This window comes from Mauremys reevesii, linkage group 10, assembly GCF_016161935.1.
Source record: "Mauremys reevesii isolate NIE-2019 linkage group 10, ASM1616193v1, whole genome shotgun sequence".
NCBI classification, from domain to species: Eukaryota; Metazoa; Chordata; order Testudines; family Geoemydidae; genus Mauremys; species Mauremys reevesii.
The window spans coordinates 74,153,542-74,168,291 of record NC_052632.1 but is presented as its reverse complement, the minus strand read 5'-3'; the positions used below and the strand labels follow the sequence as shown (position 1 = coordinate 74,168,291).

The following is a 14,750-nucleotide window of genomic DNA, read 5'->3' as shown; positions in this document are numbered from 1 at the left end:
TATGAATGCAGAAAATGTTTAATAGACAGGTTTAGATTACAGTGGTGATTTATCCTGGATATACAGCCGCCAGTGTAACTGTGCCAGTGGAAACATCTACTGCAGGCAGGCGAATCTGCTGTTAGGGGGTTTGCATGGATGCAACTTATCCCAGTATCAGGCAGGGATACAAATAGTGGCTTACTGCATTTTTGCCTGTCTACAGTGTAGGGGTTTACACTGGAGACTTGTCAGTGATGGCTGAAATCCCAGAGTAGACAGGGCCCTAATGTGTAGGTTTACAGACTCATCTTTCTTGGTTCCCCTCCCTTCCCCTCTTATGCTGCCACTGGAATGAATTTAGATCTTCAGTGTCTATGAACCTGCCACATATGTGCATGTGGAGGATTTCAGTCTCTCTTGATTTCTCTGCGCTGCTCCTTGCTCCCATTAAATCTTGGAAATGCTGCCATCCCCCATCCCTCCCGGGTTCTCTGTCTCATTCCCTTCCAAGTTGGGAGATTCAGATGGCTTAATTGGCTCCATTTTTGCCGAAGGTATAGTTTACTTCTGACACCATGTAATGTGTGACATGTAGGAGTTCTGGTAAGAGACTATTTATTTCCTGGCCTTAGTTACAAGACCTGAGTCAAGGTTTCAAAATATTATATCCTTGACATATGGCAGGGGTTCATGTCTGCTGAGTCTAGTGAGCGGAACTCCCACTAGGGATAGAGGAGGTAGTGGAAAGGAGAACATAACTGGTTTGTATGAAAGCAAATTCCCCTTGTCAATTGTAATTCCCCCTGTCTTATCTCTTTTCCGTTTATTCCCACCCCAGCCTAGGACTTTCTAGGTAGACAGTGGGGAAAGAGAATCAGCATTTCTTGTGAATTGGATCAGAGTCCCAAAGGCTGAAGCCTGGTTTTGCAGATTGGAAATTAGAGAACTGAATAGCAAATGACCTATCAAGCTAGAGGAAAAGCAGTCTTTGCTATTAAATCTATTTTCCTTCAGGTTATGGGAGCAAGTGAAGTCAGCTCTCCACCATTTACTCACATCTGTTACCCTGTGACTCTCCTGCATGCAGCACTGGAAATAGGTGCAAAGCCTTTAACTCCAAAAACAGTGCTTACTTGATGTGTTAAACTATGTCTCTTCTCTTCAAGCTCAGCTATGTGAGCTAGCCTGACGTGTTCCATCCAGTAGAGGGCAGTGCTGCTCAGTGTATCAGAACCTTCTCCGCCTGCAGGCTCCAAGATTCATATTCTGTCTTTTTTAGTCAAGAATTGAAATTCATTTACTTTCTTGAGTTTTAAAAAGTAAACCAAGCAGAATCTGCAGTCTTTGGTTATCTTGAATGTTTAGTCGGTTTGGCAATACTGTTAAGTGAATTTTGGGTCTTGAGACTATTTTTGGTATAAAATCACTGTACACCATCTACTTCCACTGTGCTGTAAGAAGAGTCTTTATAGCACACACTTTCCTATAGCATGTGTGTTCATTGGCCATATAAACAGAAGGAGCTGTGTCTTTAGGAGATGTTCTGTAGCATTTGGTACAGGCAGAGATAATTGCAGTGCACTTTTTGGCAAATGCTCTTCTCAAGCAGGGAAACTTAACTATCTTAGGATAGGAAATGTGGTCTCTTAGACCCTAAGGCTTGATTTGGTGTGAAGTGATGGGGCTGATGCCTCCTTGATTGGAAGGGGGTGGATTAGAGTGCAGCAGGGGTTGATGTTCTAATGACTATAACTGGCTGTGTGTGCTTGACAATACACAAACCTGTGATCGTTCAGCTGTTGTAATGGACTGTGGCAGCCTTAGCCTATAGCAACAATCTTGTCTGCCTCTCTGTCATTCTTTTATTAGGGTCATGTCTGGGACTTAATTGTTCAGGCACTGGCATGTCTATGTTCATTAACTCTTCCCATTGTTGTTTTAATTGTTTAGGACCCCTGATGATCTCTCAAGGCAGATTGTTGCCCTGCAACAGAGGGAGCTTATGCTGAAAGAGCAGAACTCTACCATCACAAACAGGTAGGTGCTGCCAACAAAGAATGTTGTGTTGCAGGAATTTGTTACTTTTTATACAAGTAAATAGAAAATAAAAGGCTGCAGTCCCAGATACTTTTTGTACTTGCTGCTCTTCATTTTGTCCTACTGCCTCCAAGAAATCTTCTGTATCATCATTATCTTTACTATGCTGATGGTGAAGGTTACATTTGTCACTGTAACTTAAAGGAACACCATATATTTTGGAAGGGTCTTGGGGACTGGAGATGTAGAAATGTGTGTGGAGCACTTTATCCATGCTTACTTCCTAGGCTGAAATGATTTCAGGGTGCGAATGGAATGTGAGCTGCTTTCCCAACCTTTCTCACTGTTAAAAGGGATATTAAAGCTAAACCGACCAGTCGCCTGGATGTAGAGTAGGCTTAAGAATCCTTGGGTCCATGTGACTGATTAGGCTAGTAGAAAAGATCACTTTAAAGACTTGGAAATTTGTCTTGACGAGTGATGGGGGAAGACTTTGAATTTCTGGCTTCAGCTAGTGGCATTCTAATAGTAGGCTACTCTTAGACATTCAGAGGAGCCTGGATTACTGCACCTTCGGCCCTCTTCCTGAATTTGGGTTTGGGAGTGTTTTTTGCAAGCTAATTTGTTGCCATATTATAGCTGGTATAAAATTATTCACTGTAACTGGACTGTATAGGCACTGTGGTATTTTACACTGATGTGGGAACGAGGGAGATATAACCAGTGCAACACTGCTTCTTGCACCCTAATATGTAGAACTGGTTTCAGAGGGACATGTCAGTTCTGCTTTTTTGGTTACTGAGTCTGGTCAAGCCAGGTTGGCCTGAGGACCAATATCCTGAGATTTCTGCAGGAAATACTGAAAGATCTGGTTCCTTGAAGTAATTCTCTTTGACTCCCTATCTGGCTAGACCATCTATATCAAAAGGCATGAATTGTATATTTTGCTTCTGACACTCAGAAAAAGTAAAGGATGTGTTTTCATTTTGTTTAACCCTTCCTGGAGATATGACATGAAGGGAAGGAATTTGCTTTAACTTTGGAATTGCAGAAGTTGTTGTCTTGATTCTAGCATCCCACGCAGACTTAACCTATGAGAAATATACCTCATTCAGTAGTGGGCCTGTGATGGCTTCTGATAATTGATTGAACTCTTCTGTTGGGATTATTACTTATTTTATAAGGAGCCACAATCATGGACTAGGACCCGATTGATCTCGACACTGTACAAACACAGAATAAACATACAGTCTGTTTCCTAAAGAGCTTACAAACTATGCAATGACTGAGTCCTTTGTTCTTGGACCCTCTCCAGAGACCTGCTGACTATACTGTTACTGCTGTAGCCAAGAGTAAAAAAGTATATTTTGATGCAATACAACCTTTAATGTTACTATATTGAGGTGTTTCATAAGAGGACTGAGTTTGTTTGCCAGGCTGTATCTGTTTACTTCGCAGGCTGAGATGGTTTCAGGTGGCAATATTTTTTAGCATGGGGGGAGGGATAGCTCAGTGGTTTGAGCATTGGCCTGCTAAACCCAGGGTTGTGAGTTCAATCCTTGAGGGGGCCACTTAGGGATCTGGGGCAAAAATTGGTCCTGCTAGTAAAGGCAGGGGGCTGGACTAGATGACCTTTCAAGGTCCCTTCCAGTTCTAGGAGGTTGGTATATCTCCAATTATTACCTTTTTATTACTCATTGCAAGAAGGAAATGTGATTCTGCTGTTGAGTGTGCCCTCACCCTCAACTCATGTGCTCTCTCCTGTTTCCCAAGCCATGGCGTTTCCTTGAATCCACATGTCTGTTCTTGTTAGAAGCAATACCGCAACATGTAGCTAAAAGGTTTTTTGTGTTTGTGGCTTTTTATGTTGTCAAGGTGTTGGCTGAGATGTCCAAGCAACAGACATGTCTGTGCCCTCCCTTACTAATGACATGCAGGATTCAAGCAGGGCAATAAAAGCTTAGTATAAATACTCTTTAAGTGCTACTGAAACTGTTTAGCCAGTTGTTAAAATTGTTAGCCCAGGGTAAAATCCCCTGGATGCAGCCAGCTAAATTGGTTCATAGTTTGTTGTCAAGAGGCTTAAAGGGGAAAGCCAGTTTGATATCTTTTAAAAAACAAAAACAAATGACCAAAGTAAAAATAAAAGTGGTGGTGGCAATGTTTAACAGTTATTGATTTTGGAGGCTGCTGCTCACAGCCTGCCAGAGAAAATGATTTTGTCTAATTTATTAATCACCAGGAGGAATCTTTTTGTTGAGAAAACAGCCCTTTGGAAGTGCCTGTTCAAGCTGGTCACAATTGGATCAATTTAACTTAAAAACAAAAACATGATCAAAATTACTTTTTGATTTTCAAAGGCGCCTTCAAATGAAACAGGCAGTAAAAACTGGCTCAAATTAAAACTTTTAAAATCTTCTAAGACACAATCCTGTGAGTTCAGTCTTTAAAACTGACAAGTTCTCCTTTCTTCTGTCTAATATTTTATTCTGTCTTAAAATACAGGCAATCAGGTACGTTCTAAAATCTTCCATTACGGATTATTTGAAAGTTCCCAGGAGAAGATCATGAGTCTCTGACAGTAAAGTGCTTTTTAAGAAAGCAAATCTGATTTTTCTTTTTCCTTGAACGACATCCAGAATCAGCTGATTATCTATTCTTTTATTATTTGTTTCCTGTAGTGTCCAAAATGTGCCTATGTAATACAATGGCCTACTGTGTGTGATCATGACTCCCTCTAGTGGTTGGTCCCAATAATTATACAGCCTTCTACTGTCTCACTACTAAAGTAGTTCTCTTTTAGCTTTACTGGTAGGATCTTGGGTCTTAGGGTTGAGCCTGCTGACAAATGTGTTACCTGCATAAGCATGGGCCTATGCACTGTAAAAACATCAAGGAAGACAGAGTCCCTGTTCCAAAGAGTTTTGATGAGTTTTCTCAGTAATTGCTAAGAGAATTATTTTAGGATCTCTACTACCTGGATACTTAGGAAAATCATGACCAGAAGTCAGCATCCTAATCTCTTTTGGGTAGTGGAGCAGGAAATCACTAATAAGGCCAATTTCCATGTTGTTATGGTGAGAGATCTGATGGCTGACAGAAGAGGGTTGAGTGTAAGGTGTGGTTAGTGATGAAATTACCTGCTCATGGACTTATTCCTCATTAGTGTATCTAACTTTTTCTCCTTAGTGCCAGTGGTGTAAGAAAGGGTTTTAATAACTAACTGATCAGCAACATCCCACTTGCATCATGGCAGCACTTTCCAAACGACTTTTGCTCATGTGATCCCGTCTGCATATTCATTAGGTCTGGATATGTTTGGTGAAAGTGCTGTTGATGGTGGTTGTTTTATGGAATAACTTGTGTGAACTTTTACAATACTAGTATCATTTTCCTGATGCTCATAGTATAATTTTTACTGGTATTTGATTTTGATTGGGGGAATCTCCTCCCACCTTCCCTGTATACTGATTATTGTAGACATTTTTCAATCTGCTGTTCATCCTGAAGTCTGACAAACAGCCCCCCAGTTTCCTTTTAATGGAGAAGATCTCGCTGCTAATGTAGTTGAGTATGAGCAGGACTGGGCTTCAGAAAACAAACCATAGAATCATAGAATTCAAGATCAGAAGGGACCATTAAGATCATCTAGTCTGACCTCCTGCAAGATGCAGGCCACATAAGCCGATCCACCCACTCCTGCCCCATGCTTCGGAGGAAGGCGAAAAACCTCCAGGGCCATTGCCAATCTTCCCTGGAGGAAAACCAGGCATGGAAATGATGGAATGGGGGTAATTTGCTACACGCGATCACATCTTTCCTGCAGAACTGGAGAGCAGATTTAGCTCTATATGGAGCCTGTTTTTGTTCGGTTTGCCCTGGGAGATCTAGAAAGAGGAGGGTGGAGAGGAGGGGAGAATACATGGGTAAAATGTGTACACAACAGCATGTTGCATCTCTGAGGAATGAACAGACAAAATCAATTTCACTTAGCACTTCCCTTGAATTTCTATCCCTCTAGTTCTATAGCAGGGGATCTCAAACTGGGGGTCGGGACCCCTCAGGGGGTCGCAAGGTGTCAACCTCCACCCCAAAGCCCACTTTGCCTCCAGCATTTATAATGGTTTAAAATATATTAAAAAGTGTTTTTAATTTATAAGGGGGTCGCACTCAGAGGCTTGCTGTGTGAAAGGGGTTCACCAGTTAAAAAAAAAAAGTTTTTGAGAGCCACTGTTCTATAATCCTCCTGTGGTGCCAGTGTTTCCATTATTAAAAAAATAATAAAAGGCCACTGGACCATAAAAGGTTACATTATCGTAACATTACAGCTCTGGTTTAGCGTTGATTTTTCTGGCTTTTGGGAGTGTAAGCACAGCCAGTGCTTTGTGTAACTTGTTGTATGTCAGTATTTCAGGGAACTGTAGAGAATAGGTGATGATGCAAATCATATATACGACACTACCTAAGTAAATTGGGGCACTTGAGACACACACAAACCATAGGCCAGAATTTCCTGATCTGTGAATTTAAGTCAATTTCTTTTGAGTGTGGGTTGATGTTTTGCTTGTCTGAATTATATGGAGTCTCTCGGAGGTTGCTAATATTTGCTAGGTAGGAGAGGAAAATTCCTCCTATACTGCTGGTGAGGAGGAGAGGAGAGGGTCGCTGCCACTCTTCCACTGGGCACATTAACTGCAGCAAAAAAACTACTTCAGCACTGCTGATTAATGTAGCAGAAAGCGCCGTTAATAGCGCATGATGGAATCTCACCTCCGTTTTGGAGCGTGTCGCTGTGAGTTGTGTAAATAGAGTAAATTATACTTTAGGTGGCAGCAGCAGGAAGTATTGTGGAGCCTGGGTAACTGTAGAATAAAGATAACAATCCAAAGGCTTAGAGGAACAGAGGATAATGAAGACTGCTTTGGGATCATTTTGATAGCTTGATGAGATGTAGCCTATGAGAAATTGGCCCTATTTAGGAGGAGCACTGTGTAGGTAATGAAAGAAACAAGTTTAATTACTAGGCCCATTTAGCTACTGTGATTAGCTCCTTTCCTTTTCCTTCACTCCTGAGTACAAAATTAATGTTCTAGAAACATGTCAATCGTGGCTGCCTTCCGCCGTAAGCATGTGCTGTGATGAGCTCCCATGCATGTCATCTTCAGGAGATAAAGGAGATGCAGAGAGAGATCTTAGACTTAATACTACCTGACTCTTCTTAGTGAGTTCAGTCAACCATTAAACTTTTTCCACTCTGCTTGTCCCCAACCATATTTTTTTTAAACTCAATTGGTTGCTCAGATGTTATGGTGATGATGAGTGCCAGAGAAGGGCCTATAAATCTCCTCTTCATATATTGCCCAGCAGTCTTGTGTGTTTATAAACAAGTGTCAGGGCATGTGTTGCTGCAACCTTGACACAAAGAAAGCACTAGAAAGGAAGGTAGCCCAGGTAAGTGCTACAGAGGTGAGTTGCTTTGGAGAAGAGCTCAGTACTTGAAAGCTCTGAGCATAAAGATTTGCAGACTCACTATGTCCTCTTTGAATAGGCCTCTGGTCATTGGCAGGTCTTAAGCCACGGACTCCAAATATTTTGCAGCAGGTTTGCCTTGGTCTTCTCTTTTCCTGGAACCGAAGCAATGAGGTAGACATGCCGGTAGTGAGTTTAGAGAAGCCTTCCATTAAGAGGTCTATCCTTCTATTGTTTGGCTCTTTTAAATAGCAGTTTCACCTACTCTCCTCCTGATGTCAGACCTACTTCTTGATGAAATTACTTCTGCATATCTCTGCTACAAGAGACTCATGAAGTGCTTTGTGGTCTGGGAAGAGTTCTAAAACAGCTCAATGGGAAACAGGTATGTGAACACTGACAAATGCATCAAATGTTCTTCTTTGAGTAGGAGTAGTTGTGTATTCCATGTAGGTGTGCGCACACGCAGCTCACTGGAGCAGAAAAACTTTGCCTAGCAATACCTGGAGGGGCGATGCTCGTGGCCTGCAGCCCTACCCCTTCCCCATGTCATATAAGGGAGGCACCAATTCAGCCCCTTCAGTTCCTTCTCATCAGCCATGGATAGAGTTGTTGTGGTGTCTTCACCTCACACTTTTGGTCTCAATTTTCCTTGTATGTAGTAGTAGGAGTAGTAACTTAGGTTTAGTTCAATGTTAGTTTGCTGCCCTATGTGACGCCCTTACCAGGGTTCAAGCATTGTCCATCATGTAAGGGTGCTGTCCCCAACAGTGACCCTCACATGAGATGCTTGCTGTGTCTTGGCAAGGCATACATTAAAGAGTGGTCCTTCATTTGCAAGTCGTTCAGAAAGAAGACTCAGGTGGCAAGAGACTTGGGGATAAAGCAGCACCTTTTAGAGCAGGCCATGAGGCCTGTTTTAGTACTGAAGCCCTCTTCTGATCAGCAGTCGCCTTTGGATCTGGCAAGTGAACCCGCTCCACATTCAAGTTCTGATGTTTCCCTGAAGATGAAGAGGGGTCGTTCCCCCTCCTGATGCAGTGAGAAAAAGGTCCCATAAAATGAGTTGGTACATTCCAGGGCTCAGGGAGACTCCTCCTCATCTTCTGAGAAAAGTGCTGACCGGCATTGTACTTCCCCCAGCATGTGGGATGGAGCAATTAGTCCAATTAGTCCCTGGTACTGTGACGAGACCAGCAAGAGCCCATAGTGTTGACTCCAGTTCCGGCCATAGGGCATCTGTTGAGTCCGGTACTGATGACATTGGCACCAGCACCAACTGTCTCTGTGCTGGCAGCATACCAGGCGGCCTCAGGCCTGCTTTGCATCTCAGTCCCAGACTCTCCACTGGTTCAGGAGTTCTCTGGTGCCATGGCTTTTACCAGGACAGATGCCAGGGGAACAGACTCTCCAGACATGGTGTTTAATCCTTATTGGGCTGGGAAAACAGGCCAGTAGCCCAACAGACTGAGCCACTGGCTGCAGAAACCTAGTGTTACGGTTGGATTCAGTTCAATAACAAGAGATGACAAATAGCTAGGCTTACTCAACTTTATGAATTCTAGTTTATTAGTCAAAGATGATTAGCACAGCATGCCACGGAAAGGAAGATCAATATGTTACCACCTCTCTGAGAGATAGTAGTATAGCTGGCCAACTGACTCAGAAGCTGAGCTGCACTCTACCTCTGTATATACTAGGGTTGAGGGTTTTCACCATTTCCGCTTATCGTTACCTTCGACATGTTTTTCAGGACTCTTTACTAGGCTTGCACAGACCTTCAGCAAACATGACAAAGTTTGTAACCAGTTGATTATCTTGTTTTGACTGTTCCAGAAGTCAGCAAAACCTTAGAGACCTACTTCACAAGTTATAGTGTGGTGCAGGTCAACAAATGTCAACAAAATTTTGTCTTGTCCTTGTTTTGTGTCTGTACTTAAAACTGAAAATACAGTACTTCACATCTCTCCTTCGTTAAACAGCTTAACGTAAGTGAAAAGCATTTGGTGAAAAGCTGAGCATGAAAAAAATTAGTAGATACACAAAAACATATGTGCTATATATAATATTATATCTTATACTGGCTAACACTGTAAACCTTCCAGAATTTCTCTTATCTGGCGTCATACAGTAGCAAAATACCTAAAGACTTGGGTTAAGTGCATTTCTCAAACCTTGTTGTATTCTCTTGCTACATATAGAGCAATCATCATCCAGAGGTTACAGCCCCTAACTGTAGTACAGTTTTAGAGTTATATAATTCAGCATTCTAAATATACTATACTATACTTATTCACCATTGGCTACTTTCTTATACTGATTACATAGCTTCTCATTTTTAATCACACTTATAGCTACAAGAAACAAATTCCATGATTTGATTAATACATTTTGCTTGTCAGCTGAATGCATCTATTTTCTATTAGCTAGCAAAAAGCAGTTTACATTCCTGGTTAATAATTCTGTTTGTGAGAGCTGTTTTCCTAATATATTCTGTTTACAAGAGCCAGCTCCACAAACCTTGATTACGTCCATTCCTTCTCTGGTAACTACCCCTTACAGCATTAACCAAAGCTAAATCTTCGCAAGCTGTGTGTTTCCATTTTGCCTTTGGCCTGGCTACGAACACCATGGTCCCTTGGATTAGTTCAGTCAACACTAGTGTGTCTGTCTGAAAGTGTTCAGATGCGTGACTCCTGTCACGTATGTCCAGAACTTTTTAAGCATGGCTAGAGCCTTGGGTCTGTGTCTCGCTTCTTTTCCAGGTGAAGCCCAGACTCTTCACAAGATGGATTTTTCTTCTTGGCTCATGCTTCCCATTGTATTGGTTCTTTCATCTCTTCTCCTGGAAGTTCCCAACAACACCAGGAACAGAAATGCTGCCAAGCCAGGGTCCTTGTTACAGCCCATTAAACCCATATGGCTCTTCTGGCTTCAAGTTAAACCTCCTTAAGGCTCCTCTTTAGAGCATCCTTTGAAAAGGAAGGAACATTAGAAGGAAGAATTGCTATATTATTTAGCCCATAGGCATCCTAAATCTGGAGTTGAGAATCCATCACATTCTGCACGTTCATCTGAGCTTGTCTACTTAAGACAGATCTTTGATTCAGAAGAGGAACAGGATTCTTTTTTCAACATTTTTGTCACTTTAACAGAATTTAATGCCATCTTTAACTCTTCATCTTCCTTCTGGTTTCATTGAGGACTTCCAAGAAATAGTGATGTATTTAGCTCAGGGTTTGGACATTCTAGGTGCTGTCGTCCAATAAAAGCTTCACAAACACTTGTCATTTTGGAGACGTGGTATGGACCCTGCAACAAAGATGTGATTGATATATATGTTTTAATTCCAGCATCCTTCCCTGATGTCTTTGGTCTTTGCTCCGGCAGCCAAGTCTATGGGTGGAAGATCTCCTAAAACAAATCTGAGGACAAAGCATCCAGGAATTGGAAATGTTGGGGAAGGTCTTTCTTCCCATCTATTCTTTCCTGTGAGAATTGTCAGTTGGTCCAACAGTGATGGCATGACACAACTTATATTTTTGGAATAAACTCTTCGCTGTTGTGGATTTTCAGTCTGATCCTTACAGGCATACTGTGAAAGCGGATTTTTGGGGATCTAGGATTTGGCCAGACACACATGGTATGCAGACTACAATACCTCTGCTCTTATGATCAGGAAGCATTCTTAACTTGAAACCTTCAGTTAAGAAGAACCAAACTAAAGGTGCTAGGAAGTCCATCAGTCAGAATGCTATCATCTTGAGAAGATTGAAACCAGAACCAGTTCTTATGTGGAAGAATAGGATGTCTTTGTTTAATCTATTTCCTGTTCTTCCCTCATCTTTTTCTTCCTCCTAAAGAACATATCAAATAGTGACTTTATTTCAAGAAATCTATTTTAAATGGAAAGTTCCTTTTAGGGGCATTGAGGAAAGGACCCCTTCCTGCTTGAACATGCAGCTTCCTGTGAGGAAGGTGATTCTGAAAATATGGCTGATTAAATGTTTTCCTTCCCAGAGTGCTCAGAAGACTTCTGTTCCGTTGACGCTCTAACATCACATTTCTTCATGTCCATCATAGGCTCCATTTGTGTAAATCAGATGTGTGTGATTTACTGATTTACTCTCACACACAACCAGAAAGAGCAGGTTCTTTGAATGTATATCGTAAACAAACCAACCACTTCAGTGAAAGAAAGGGATAGAGAGGCTGCAAATTCCACAGGAAATGCCTTTGAGTTAGGCAGCAGGGATTCTTTTTAAACAACAGTGAGTGAATTATAACAAGCTGGGAGCTGTCCATCTCCTCAAGTATTAAGTCAGATCCGTGTCATAAACCATCATCCACTGTCTGTTTTCCTCACTTCCTTGGATGTCCCAGAAAACGTCCGTCACGAATATAAATGGAGCCTGTCAGACTTCCTTCCCTAATCTTCTTTAGGCTTGGACAGAAGTTTAATTACAATGAAATGTCCTTTATCTAAAGGAGGAAAAAGTGCTGGATTTTTGATGGTTTCTGTAAGTTATTTTGCTATCAGGAGAAGAAGTTAATGTGTCATATGCGCTCTAGGGCAAGGACAGGCTTTCTTTCTTTCTTTCTTTTTTTTTCTTTCCTGTTTATATATAAGGGGCGCACACTCTGGTGTGGTTTGTGTGTGGATGTGTGTACGCACATTTACATAATACTAGACTAATGTTCACAGCACTTCAGGGTGGTATTAAATACTTTCCAGCATGTTCTGCATTTATATGTATGAAAAGACTCCAGTTTATATTAAGTTTTGCACAACCCCATCCTTTTTCTAAAAACGTGCACAAAATAGCCACTGTGGACCTGAAAATAGTTGTCTCTTTAAGAAACGACCAGCACATTCTTCTCTCAGCAAATACATTCAGATTGTAAGCTCCACGGGGCAGGGTTCTGCATGGTATTTGTCTCTAAAGTGCCATGCTTAACAATCGTGCTGTAGAAATAATAAATTGTACATTTTTCATTCTCCCCTTATCCTACATTGGTCCCTATTAGAAAGCAAGGAGGCAAAAAAGAACCATTAAGGCCAGTATAAAGGCACTAATCTCTTTCCACCTCAATAGGTTTCCTTTGTCCTAGAATCATAGACATCAGCCCCAGATCGTGGCTCATCATACTCATCTTCATTGTCCCCTCCCTCCCTTTTTTTTGTCTTTCCCCCTTGAGCTTTTTTTTGTCTTTCCCCCTTATCACACAGCTGGGGCGGTGTGATAAGTTTACCCTAATGGTGAGTGAAAGTTCATAAAATGTCACAATAACTTATAACACATGTTGCTGGGGAAAAGGTATGAATTAGTCCAAACCAAAAGACCTATTGATATCATTCAAGAACTGTGTTAAGATTACGTCTCGTTAACAAGAACTGTGTGAGTCTGAAAATCAATTAACCAGAATTGGTGTGTTGGAAATTAAGTCTAATTGGTGGGCAAAATAATCATGGGATGGGCTATTCCACCCATCGCTCCCTTTTGGGGTTCTTTGAACAAAAGACTTTGAAGAGAAAAATTGGCTACTGGAGCGAGCTTCATCATCATGCCAGCCACCCCCACTGTCTTCTGGGACCCCAGGAGAGGTGTCTTGACCAGACTGGGCCTGAAAGACCTCACCACCTCTACTGACTCCGGCTGAATCCCAATCACCACTTAGTATGGAGACTTTGTCTCCTCTGCTGTATCTTATTCTTCCCTACTTTATTTCTTCTCTTTCCAATTTCTCTCCTTTTTTCCTTCTGTCTGATAAGCATTTGTCTTAGCTAGCCAGGATGGTGAATTTTGCAACATTGCTATATACCAAACTCTGAACCTTGTTTGAAACTGATTAACGTTAGGGAGTCCCAGGGTCATGTTAACATCTTTGGCTGTTAGGGACCATATATTCCATCAAAATTAATGAATAATTGGAGATATAACTATCTCCTAGAACTGGAAGGGACCTTGAAAGGTCATCGAGTCCAGCCCCCTGCCTTCACTAGCAGGACCAAGTACTGATTTTTGCCCCAGATCCCTAAGTGGCCCCCTCAAGGATTGAACTCTCAACCCTGGGTTTAGCAGGCCAATGCTCAAACCACTGAGCTATCCCTCCCCCTGAATACAGCCACCGCCCCTCCGCCCCAGTCATGATTGGGGCCCCATTGTGCTACCCACTGTAGAAGCACATGAAGACATAGAGGATCATGCCCTGAGGAGATAGTGCTAGGATAGCTGAGAGTGGCCACTGTTATATTAATTTAGATGGAATATATGGGCCAAAGGTGTTAACGTAACTCAGTCCCTGTCCAACGTTAAACAGTGTTAAGCAAGGGTTGGGATTTGGTATACAGAGACCTTAGCCTGCTTAGTAAAGTGGCAAACACACCATTAAGCGCTCTAGTTTCCAGTGCGATCCTGCAGGGATTGGATTTTGGCCCTGTGCCATTTAATATTTTTATCAATGACCTGGAAGAAAACATAAAATCATCACTGATGAAGTTTGCAGATACAAAAATTGGGGGAGTGGTAAATAATGAAGAGGACAGGTCACCGAATCAGAGCGATCTAGATCACTTGGTAAACTGGGTGCAAGCAAACAATATGCATTTTAATACGAATAAATGTATACAAATAGGAACAAAGAATGTAGGCCATACTTGCTGGATGGTGGAGTCTATCTTGGGAAGCAGTGATTTTGAAAAAGATTTGGGAGTCATGGTGGATAATCAGCTGAACAAGAGCTTCCAGTGTGCTGCTGTGGCCAAAAGAGCTAATACAATCTTGGGATGCAGAAATGGGAATCTCAAGTAGGAATAAAGAGGTTATTTTAACTCTGTATTTGACACTGGTGTGACCACTGCTGGAATATTATGTCCAGTTCTGGAGCTCACAATTCAAGAAGGATGTTGATAAATTGGAAAGGATTTGGAGAAAGCCATGAGAATGATTAAAGGATTAGAAAACATGCTTTATAGTGATAAACTCAAGGAGCTCAATCTATTGAGTTTAAAGAGAAGGTTAAAGGGTGACTCGATTACAGTTTGTAAGAACCTACATGTGAACAAATATTTAATAATGTGCTTTTCAGGTTAGCAGAGAAAAGTATAATGTGTTCCTATGGCTGGAAGTTGAAGCTAGAAAAATTCAGACTGGAAATAAGGTGAACATTTTTAATGGTGAGAGTAATAAACCACTGGAACAATTAACCAAGAGTCATGGTGGATTTTCCATCACTGACAATTTTAAAATCAAGATCAAATG

At 41.6% G+C, this 14,750-nt stretch overlaps 1 protein-coding gene across 7 annotated transcripts in view; it reads left to right on the top strand.

The window, feature by feature from the left end:
• Window positions 1-14,750, top strand: part of MAD1L1 (mitotic arrest deficient 1 like 1) — a 502,922-nt gene that overhangs the window by 52,586 nt on the left and 435,586 nt on the right. For all 7 annotated transcript variants that reach the window (XM_039492582.1, XM_039492583.1, XM_039492584.1 and 4 more), the window contains one exon: window positions 1,933-2,019. In XM_039492582.1, coding sequence (XP_039348516.1) covers window positions 1,933-2,019 — 87 coding nt within the window. The remainder of the gene's footprint in view (window positions 1-1,932; window positions 2,020-14,750) is intronic.